The sequence below is a fragment of the Morone saxatilis genome, unplaced genomic scaffold (assembly GCF_004916995.1).
Source record: "Morone saxatilis isolate NCDOM2014 unplaced genomic scaffold, NCSU_SB_2.0 Contig5, whole genome shotgun sequence".
In the NCBI taxonomy this organism is placed as follows: domain Eukaryota; kingdom Metazoa; phylum Chordata; class Actinopteri; family Moronidae; genus Morone; species Morone saxatilis.
The window spans coordinates 21,905,729-21,916,760 of record NW_023340095.1 but is presented as its reverse complement, the minus strand read 5'-3'; the positions used below and the strand labels follow the sequence as shown (position 1 = coordinate 21,916,760).

Sequence of the window (11,032 nt, the reverse complement as noted above, 5' to 3'; positions counted from 1 at the left end):
AAGGAAGTGGGTGGCAGGGCAACAGGCGATGGTAAATGTTTTCTCGTTATCTTCTTGAGGTTTTCTTTTCGTTTGGTTGTGGGTATTTTTGTTTTGATTATTATGTGGTGGTACTGCTTCTTTTGGAAAGGCGTCGTTTTGTTTGAACAGCGTAGTGGTGTGTATGCAAGGCCTGGGAGGGTCGCATTAACATGATTTTTTTGGGTTAGGGAGTAGTGATCACACGTGAACGACAATAGATTTTTATGTCCCACAGCAGCCAAGCGGACATTGGTTTGTTCGTGAAAGTCGATTTCTAGGACTGCGTCGTTCTTGTTCTAGGACGTTCATATATGTTAGGAGGAGTGTCAGGTGGTGCTGTCGCTGTGTGTGTGTGTGTGTGTGTTAGGGGGGATGACAGCAATGACAGAAGATTGCAGAGGCGACTGGCCGATGGCATCAGGTTTCCTAACAGTGAACAGACGACCCCGGCCCCGTAAATGTCAACGTGGTTTTGTTTTCTGCAAACAATGTGCACTGTCCTCGACTGAGGGGGGCGGACCATAAGCTGCTTTAAACCCTTTGTCTCTCTGTCCTTTATAAACTCTGTGTGTGTGTGTGGACTTGACTTTGAGGAGCCCACTCTTTAACACACACAAAGGGCATCAATATTATGGCTGTGCACTAAGGTTTGATAATTTTATTGTGGGGTTAGGTGACCAGAATCAATATCACAATTAACTGTCACATTTTCCTCTATAACAATAAATCAAACTATATCTTATAGCACAAGACTCTTGTCCTCACTGTGTGCCTCTGATTAAATCTTTGTTCTGTAGTATCTTGACTAGAAACCGATGTGTGTCTGCACAACCAGCGTGGCATCAAGCTCCTCTACGTTTGCACCTGCACCTTAGGCCGCAATTTATCTGGAGTTCAGATTGGAGATGTTTTATAAACCCAATAATACCATGATTACATGGAAAAGTAATGAAATAATGACAAAACAATGACACCCAGCAAGATGTGGGGTACAGTGTGAAAAGAAACAAAGAGAAGTGTTTTCTTTTAACTCACCAGATGATTGTTTATGCTCACAATGCCTACAAGACATTTTAGAATTGATACTTAAGAAAAAAACTCTTAAGGTCTAAAATTGTTGATCAAGCAGTGACTAATTTGTCACATAAAGGCACAAAAGTAGTCCCAAAACAGATGTGGGTGGGTGTCTACATGGGAGCATTATAAAACTACACATTTGTCAGCCTGTAAATTTTTTGTGCTGCCATCGGATGATCTGTGCTGACCCCTTGCAGTCATGGACAGATGATGAAACTTTACATGGATGCAGAAACTATAAATATAGCTTTACTCTGTGTGCTTTGCGTTGTGACTGTTGCATATATTGTGATGTCAAAGCCCAAATGGTATAAAAGTGATCTTCGCTCCTTGAATAAAAAGCTGCTCACACCCAGATGCTTTAATATTTTTGTGTCTCCACTGAGTTCTTTATCTTGTCTTGACCTTGTTTGTATCATTTAATCTATTTCAGTTCATTTCTCTCCCATCCTTCCTTTTGACTCCCTGTTGTCATGCCTTCTTCTCGCTGTCTTATCTATCTAACCTTTCATTTTTCTAATTGTTTTGCTTCTCTGTCACATTGTCTTCCCAGGTTTCCTCCTCCTATATTAAATCCAGCTGCTCTCTCTTGTATTCTTCTTTCACAGGTTGCTGTCAGCGGTGTTGCGGACGTCAGAGGTTGAGTCCCGGGCAACGAGAGCGAGCCTGACAGGGCTGCTGAGCCCACAGATGGGAAAGGACATTGTGTGGTTCCTCAGACGCTGGGCCAAGACGTACCTGCTGGTGGACGAGAAGCTCTACGAGCAGGTTCGAGGCTCCTCTGCTCCTCTTATGTCCCACTATAGCTCACATACCTCTACATACATATAAAATCTTTTGTTATACATCTTCAACACCATATTCCGTCAGCACTCCCTATATTGTTCCCCGTAATAGCAATAAAACAGATGTTTTTCCTCTGTCTCGTCTTTTTTCCTGTCTTTCCTCAGATCAGCATCCCCCTTAGCACGGCGTTTGGTGCGGACACAGAGGGTGCCCAGTGGATTGTGGGATATCTTCTAGAGAAGGTAATCAACAACCTGTCTGTGTGGAGCTCGGAGGCTGAGCTGGCAAACGACACCGTGGAGCTGCTGGTGACGCTGGTAGAGAAGAGGGAGAGGTGAGGGCCTATTTCTTTATTTATTTATATAATCAGTGAATTGTTTTGATTCATTTTTTTAATTAAATGATCCACAATTGTCTGGTTCCAGGTATTGAAATGTGGATATGTTCTAATTTCCTTAGTCTTTCATGATTGTAAACTTAATATCTTGGGGTTTTGGATTGTTGGTCAGACTCAACGACTTTAGAAGATGTCACTTTGAGAAATTGTGAGTGGCATTTTTCACCATTTTCTGACATTTTATGGACCAAAAGATTGATCCAGAGGTAGAGGGATCCTAACTTTTATGTATGACAGGCGGCAGAAATACACTATATGATCTGAGGCCTCTGTGTTAAGATCATCTATAAGTGCAGATGTTCTTGCAGATTGCTGGGTGTTACATCAGCTCCTACCACAGCACATACTCTGACACTCTGCCTCCCTCTGTGTCTGTTCAGGGCCAACATTGTGGTGCAGTGTGAGAGCTGGTGGAACCTGGCGAAGCAGTTTGCGAGCCGCAGCCCACCCCTCCACCTACTGTCCAGCTCCGTGCAGAGGTCTCTGATGAAAGCTCTGGTGCTGGGAGGCTTCGCACACATGGACTCTGACACCAAACAGCAATACTGGGCTGAGGTAATGTGTACAGTGAAAAATAATAGCCGAAATGATTTGTTGATTAGACGATTGCCAGAAATGTAATCTACAACAGCCTTCTGGTTCCAGTTTTTCAAATGTGAGAATTTACTGCTTTTCTTGAGTGTATGTCCATTAGCCAGTCGTACTGCCGCAGTTTGGAGACGTCAGCTTGGGCTCCGTGAAATTATGATTGATGGTTTTCACTTATTTATGACATTTAGCAGATCAAGCAATTAATCACAAAAGTAATCAACAGAATAATTAATACTAAAAATAATTGTTAGTTGCATCTCTACACTGGTTTGTTTTGTACATATTGTTTCATCATTACAGAGGTATCACTTAGTTTAAGGAATTATTTATTAATTATGATTAATTTATCAATATTGCCATATAACAGGCCCATAATAAATAAATATATACATAAAATGATTAATGTAAATAATAAAGACAGTATGTACTTAAAAACTATGCATCTCAAACTATACAGACAAATATCTCCAGAAAATAGAGAAATTAGAAATGACTGATGAGCATAAGGAGGACACATCATGGGAGAAAAAACAGAGTAATTAAATTCTGTGTGTTAGCAGCTCTTTAGGGAATGGAGACCCACCACACCTACTCAGCAGCTGAAATATTCTGGCAGATGACCTATTAAATCCTATAAATAGAACAGAAGAATAACAAGAAAAAAAAAAATCCAGCTTGAGTTTTGTAGCTCTGTTGAATATTATTCTAATTAACTCCAACTTGGGACTTGGGCAATGGGTTGTAAACAAATCTCTAGGTTAGTTACTTAGAAAATAGAGGCATACAGTAAAGTGATCACCTAAACTGTGTGTGTTTAAACGTCACAGTTTACATAACAGTTCTTTGGTCTGACGTACCTGCCATAGCTGTGCACACACAGTTTACCTGTGCAATGAGAGATTATTACCAATGCACTCACTTTCAGATGTGCATGCAGATAGTGTGTAGAAGTGTTTTAGATGATCTGGATAGTTCACTTCCTCTCACTGCTCCTTGTTGTGCATCGTTGGATTATATATTTATTGTAGCAATGTTCCTACATCTTTGTACTGAACTAAATGATGACTAAAAATGTCAAAGTAAGATGCTTGTTATGAACTGAAATGATCCTTTTGAACACCCAACAGCCAAAGTTAACTACCTGTTTCACATCTGATTAATGAATAAAAAAACTGACTATTTCTGCAGTTTTGTTGACATCTCCACCCATCATGAGCTTTGCACACAAACTGGTCTCTAGATCTCTGCGGGCTCCAGTCCGATCTGAGGAGGAGGAGGAGGAGGAGTGATGGATGTGGTCGATAATATTCCCCCGTCGAGTCTTCCTCCCATGTGTATAACGTGATCCTTTTTGTGATCCTTTTCGTGATCCTGCAGGCCTTTGTCTTAATAGGCTGACAGTAGTAAATGGGGGTGCAAAGCCACAATGACTCCAGAGTAATTATGTGGGGGGTGGACGAGTGAGACAGCAGCTGTTGGCTCCTGCAGCTGCTTTGTCTGAACTTGGATGGCTCTGTGGGAGGAAGAAGAGGAGGGATGGACCCAGCAACTGATCACTCTTGTTACATCTTTACATTCCTACTCTTTGCTTACATGCACCAAGAAATCACTTGTATCCTATATGCTCAAGTAACTCAGATTTAAATGCAAGTTAGCCCAAAGCCCATAGGCTGCCACTTATGTTTTTTTTTTTGTTTTTTTTTTTAAACTGATTAAAATTACTATCATGTCATTTCAGTCCTGCCAGAAAATCTAAAAAGTGCACGGTAATTAATAAAACATTAAATGTAACATTAAATAAACATTAAATGTGTTAATTAGCTGCACAAGTGAAGATACCACTGAGAGTTCTACAGGGTACTTCAAAATGTTTGAATGGGGTTGTTAATATACAGTTTGTCCCATCTGAACAAATCGTTCAGACATTTGTCAAGGCAACAGTTGATTTGTAAGTTAACCTAAGACTGTTTCTCTCTGTCCACCTGTCCATCCAGGTGCTCCACCCTCTGCAGCAACGTTTCCTCAACCTCATCAACCAGGAGAACTTTGCTCAGATCAGCCAGGAGGAAGCCGTCAAACAGGAAATCGTGGCTACATTAGAGGCGCTGTGCGGCATCGCAGAGGCGACACAGATAGACAACGTGGCCTCGCTCTTCTCCTTCCTCATGGACTTCCTGTCCAGCTGCATCGGCCTCATGGAGGTAAGAGCGGGTTGGGAAGGAGTCAGTGAAAGGTAGCCTGTATGTTTTTGTTCCTGTGTAGCTTAGGGTTAGGCAACACGTCTGACAGTGTTGGAGGTCCAGTTAGATCCTCACATGTGAAACCAGTGGTTTTGTAAAGCACACTGGGTTAAAGATAAATTGGCACATGGTAAGAGTTATTTACAAAGACTGATCTGATTTTATACATAGCATTTAACTCTAAAATTAAACCAACAAACTCTCTTTACAGTTCACCTATGTTCATTTATGATGAAAGATTCTGCATCAGTATCTTAATGACATTAACATCTCATCTGACCATTGACTTCTGTTGTTGTTGCTGCTCAGGTCTACAGCAACACGCCAGAGACGATCAACCTCATCATCGAGGTTTTTGTGGAAGTGGCTCACAAGCAGATCTGTTACCTGGGAGAAGTGAGTGACCCATCTTTCATGTACTTGTATTGTTTTACCTGCAGATAAAGTAAGTTTAAAATATTTTGCAAATAATGAGTTGCTACTTTCCGTAGCAGCCGGTACTGCGTTAGTCCATAAGTGTATGTACAAGACAAAAGCTGCCACGAAGGATCTTCATCATATGTCGTTCTACTTCCTGTGGGATGTTCTGTCGATAATTGTAATTCATCATCTTTTTGACTCTCATCAGTAGCAGCTTCATATTTATTAACAGATATTCATCAGTCAACTCATCTTTGACTTTGGCTGAATATGATTGTAATTAATGAAACATTTGCTCAGCAGAACTGTAATCTGCTTGTACATTGTACAAACATTGTGGGGGGTTTTGCATTCTCACATTTTACATGATTAACATGAACCTCAGATCTTTTTCTCATTCTTTTTCTGCTGTCTGGCCACGAGTCTGGTTGAAGATAAAGGCACAGTTTTCCTATTGTAGGTCCTCATTGATTGTAGAGAAAAAGACACAGTATGTTGGAAAGAATCAGAAAAGGAAAGCAGGGGCTGTGAGATGCACCTAGACAGAACTAATTTAAAAAACATGTTTTAAAACGTTTGTATCAGACTAAGGATAACATAAAGATGATTGACTTTCATCAGTTCTCAGGGGATATATTTCAGTCCAGCTGTGGTAGGAAACACAGTATCATAGACATACGATTCTACAGAAGTAAAAAACAAACTTATTTTATGAGGACTCTTCGTGGCTTCACGTCCTTGCAGCTGTATGAGATGTTAACTGTCACCACTGCCTCTTCCCTCCTCATCCAGACTAAGTCCATGAAGCTGTATGAGGCGTGTCTAACGCTGCTGCAGGTCTACTCCAAAAACAACCAGAGCAGGAAGCGAAGTGACGCCACAGCTGAGGAGGACCAGTACCAGGACCTGCTGCTCATCATGGAGCTGCTCACAAACCTGCTCTCCAAAGAGTTCATCGACTTCAGCGACACCGGTGAGCTGGCTGATGTTTCTGTCTTTAAATGTCAATTCAGAGCTGAAATCCACAGACAGTTACAGTGGAAGACTTCTCTTTTGTCTTGTTCATGTTGCTTCAGATTAATTTTTTTTAAACTGCTGTGTGTTCTAGACGAAGTGTTTCGAAACCAAGACCAGGGAACGCCAGCGTCCAATCGGACGGTATCGGCAGCAGATGTGGTTCTCTATGGAGTCAACATTGTTCTTCCACTCATGTCTCAGGACCTGCTCAAGGTGAGACTGCACAGCAGGGATGATTTTTAGCGTTTAATATAGATCCAGGCTAGACATATCCTCATCAAACAAGATCTGTTTGGATGACATGTTCTGGGAGTTTGTGCTGATCTTGTCCTCGTTGTTTTCCAGTTTCCCTCTCTGTGTAACCAGTACTACAAGCTCATCACGTTCATCTGTGAGATCTTTCCAGAAAAGATCCCACAACTGCCCGAAGACCTCTTCAAAAGCCTCATGTTCTCCCTGGAGCTGGGAATGACCTCGTATCCTCCCACTGCCTACATCTGTGTGTGTGCGCGCCTGTGTGCGTGTGCGTGTGTGTCCGCCTGTGTGTGTGTGTGTCTGGGGTCGCCTTGTGGTGTGTAGTGTGTGTCTGCTGTGACTCTGTTTGTGTGTGTGTGTGTCCGCCTGTGTGTGCGTGTTTGTGTACATGCGTGCATGCAGTATCAGTTTATGCTTGTGCACATTCACTAAGGCCAATTGATAATCTTGTTTAGTAGATTTTTTAATTTTTAGTACAGACCCAAAGTGTGCCCTTACCAGTCTATTGAAAACAGATGCTCACTTTCTTATTTCTGATCTGATGTCCAATTTAAATAATATGTTTTTCAATTTAGTTACTCTACTGGTGCTTGTTAGGATAATTTACTAGTTTTCTGGTCATCAGTGTTTGATTTGTTTCCTCTTGCTTCCATCTGGTGCAGCTGTACAAGTTCCCCTCGACAGGAAGAAATCAGATTGTTCTGTAGTTTCTGCTCCTTAACGTCTGTGTTCAGGATGAGTTCAGAGATTAGCCAGCTGTGTTTGGAGGCTTTGTCTCCTCTGGCTGAGCAGTGCGCTAAGAACCAGGAGAAGGACACACCCCTCTTCATCGCCACCCGTCACTTCCTCAAGGTATTTACCACACAGCTGGCTGGGTTGCTTTTTCACCTCAATAAAATACGTAAATGTGATAACTTGATGATGGTTTTAAAAAAACAAGGTGTGAGGTGCACAGTAGCTCACCTGGTAGGCTTATGGGATAAGTCCTTATTACAGTGGCCTCGGTTCGATTCCAACTTGCAGCCCTTTGCTGCAAGTCGCCTCCCCCGCCTCCCCCTTTCTGGTCTATCCTTATCTGTCCTATCAAAATAAAGGCATAAAAGCCCAAAAAATATCTTAGGATGTTCTGGGTGGATGAGGATTTTTTTTACCTTGGGACAGAGTTATGCTAACTGTTCCCCTGTTCCTAGTCTTTGTGCTAAGCTATGCCAATCAGCTGCTGACTGCAGCTTTATATTTAGCTAGGAAGCTACATGCTGTTGGACTTTAGGATCCATAATATTGCAGAACTAATTTGAATGTAGACTTTTGCTTTATGATAATGTTTTCTTCTTTACACCGTGTCCTCCTTCATCTGTGCCTCCAGTTGGTGTTTGACATGCTGGTCCTGCAAAAACACAACACAGAGATGACGGTGGCAGCAGGGGAAGCTCTTTACACACTTGTGTGCCTGCACCAGGTGAGTAAATGGCTTACAACACCTGTACGCACCAGGATGCTCCAGTGGTTGAACCTGTTAATAACCAGGAGAAAAGCTGGATCAGCTGTGGTTGACAATAAAGACAAATCTAATGCCAATAATAATCGATTTTCTTGCTTTATAAAATGACCTGAAGGCTTTTAAGATGACTGATCTGAGACCTGTCTGACAGCACTGTCCACTTCATTAACAACAGTGGTGACACTTTCCTAGCAGCAACATTGCTTTGCTGGCTTACCCACCTGTTAAGACAACCAAATGTAACATGCTAAACATCTTCAAATAGATTATGAAACACAGCATGTTTCTTCAGAATATTTTGCATGTAATTATATTTTAGTATGTAAGTATAAATAAGCACTATTATAAGTGAGGTCCGATCTGCTGGACACAGCAGCGGGCAGAGATTTTGTGAATTACACCAAAAGCCCTCTAGTGTGCGCTCTGCGTCATAGCACATAACTCAGCTTCCAGTACCACAGTACAGAACTTACAGAGCTAAAGATGTAGCACATAATAGTACATGTTCATAAAATTCAGTTTTTCTGTAATGTGAACTGACCCAAAAATAAATATAAGTAAAATTATAAATGAATAATAATTAAGCCAATACTAAAACAAAATAATATAATATAAATAATAAAGTAAAATATACAATTTCACATTTAGTTTCAGTTATAAGCTTTACTTGTCTCCTCACTTTATTTCAAGCTATTTTTGTTTCAGTAAACTTTATGCATTTATTATTTTTGTTGGTGAATTGTTGTGTTTACATACGTTGTATCCATTGAGTTGTTTATAAAAAATCTAGTGGTGTTTTGACCCATCCCCAATACATTGTCTCTTCTATCAGTGAGTATTAAACAGAGCACATTCAATATTACAACATTTGAGGACAATCAGCATATACACATATATCAACACATAATATTAACAATAAATAATAAACCTTTTATTGGGCATTTGATCCCTTTATTAGGAGGTACACAGTAGAGAGAATAAAAATGAGGGGAGAATGGTTTTTAAGGACCCCTCCCATTTTATTATTTTATTAGTACTGAATTGTGCCCACAGTATGTACAGCTACAGTGCTCTCTAGTGGTCAAATAATGTCACTGACACTTTATATACTGAAGCTTATCAGCCGATGATGCTGCAGGTGTCCACAGGGTCTTAGAAGTGTATATCCAACAATCTGAGTTTTAGGCCTTTTAAATGTCTTAAATATTTGACAGGTCTTAAAATGGACTGGATTAATAAAGGTAATGTTACTTGTATAAAGTTGCTAATTTTTCAGTACAGTCTTTAATGCATTTTGGGGAAGAAATTGTGTTGATCACGCTATCAACTACAAAATTGACATGGAACGAATACAATTAATAAAGACTGAATACCAGCCTTCCTTCATATCCTTAGTACTTTTTTGCCAGTATGGATGTAAAATCAGTTGCATTCATGACGGTCTTAAAAAGTCTTAAATGGAACCTGTTGAAACCTGCAGCAACTTGTTGGCCTCCTGTTAGGTCTTTATTTGACCCTAAGTTGATGGTCTGCTTGTCCTCTCTGTCAGGCCGAGTACTCTGAGCTGGTGGAGACTCTGCTGTCCTCGCAGAGAGACGCCGTCATCTACCAGCGGCTGGCCGACGCCTTCAACAAGCTGACGGCCAGCAGCACGCCACCCACAATGGACCGCAAGCAGAAGGTGGCCTTCCTCAAGAGCCTGGAGGAGTTTGTGGCAAACGTGGGCGGCCTGCTCTGCGTGAAATAACCACTGGAAACTGACTCCGCCTCGAATCATCGTTTTGAAAAGCAGCCAATCGAAGACCCCCCCACTTCACCCCTGAGAACTATGGGTAGAGGAGACAGCACGAAGCCTCGGAGGAACTCTCTGTCTCTCTACCTGCTGGGGAATCCATCTCACGCGTGAATGTTTACCCCCTTTTCGCCTCTGAGGATTTCTTTTTGTTTTCGTTTTCCTCCCCACCCGTTGCACCCCCGGGCCCGCCCCCCTTAGCAAGATTGACAGACTGGATGACGATGATGTGGTAACCATGGAGACAGAACTGCAGAGCAGACGGACTCAATTGGAGGATCTTGCCCTATTGACTGAAACGACGGAGCACTGACCATCGTGACGACAAGAGGTGGAGCAGCAACGGTGGTGTCCTCCTTACTCCGCCAACTCATGTACCGGGAGAGGCTGCCAGAGCCCGCACACACACACAAACACACACACACACACACAGAGTGACATTGAGGGTAAAACAGGTTGCTGTTATTGAAAATTGGAGATGTTTTTTTCCAGTGTGAGGTTTTGTAGTTGATGGTATTAGAGGGGCCATTTTAGTTTTAAGAATGCCATGGCGACCACCTCCTCCCCAATGCGCATGCACACACACACACACAACACACAACACACACACACACACACACTTCATTTGGACAGTTTTCATTCCTACACACACACGCCACCCCAATCCTTCCCAGAGTGCCTTGTTTTGTTGATTGTTCTGTGTGTGCATGTGTGATCATGTCATACATCAACTGACAACAAATAACGGCTGTGCTCGTCATTCGCCAGGAATACAGCGGATGCACGCACGCTCAAAAATCTCACATGCACACACATGCAAAAATGTTGCCATAACAACAAAAGGTATGGCCAGCCTGGCTGCATTTGGGGTTGCTGATCCAAGCAGCACAATCAGATTGTTTCACTAAAGGGTACATATATATCTATATATATAT

General features: G+C 41.8%; 1 protein-coding gene across 1 annotated transcript in view; it reads left to right on the top strand.

Annotated features, from left to right (window-relative positions):
* The window catches only part of xpo4 (exportin 4), a gene marked incomplete in the record, with an annotated part of 54,716 nt that extends 43,690 nt beyond the window's left edge, over positions 1-11,026 (top strand). Inside the window, 11 exon segments of the mRNA XM_035676526.1 lie at positions 1,707-1,866; positions 2,049-2,218; positions 2,662-2,836; positions 4,867-5,073; positions 5,422-5,508; positions 6,325-6,505; positions 6,641-6,762; positions 6,895-7,025; positions 7,539-7,656; positions 8,171-8,263; positions 9,855-11,026. Coding sequence (XP_035532419.1) covers positions 1,707-1,866; positions 2,049-2,218; positions 2,662-2,836; positions 4,867-5,073; positions 5,422-5,508; positions 6,325-6,505; positions 6,641-6,762; positions 6,895-7,025; positions 7,539-7,656; positions 8,171-8,263; positions 9,855-10,052 — 1,642 coding nt within the window.
* Positions 11,027-11,032: the final 6 nt, after the last annotated feature.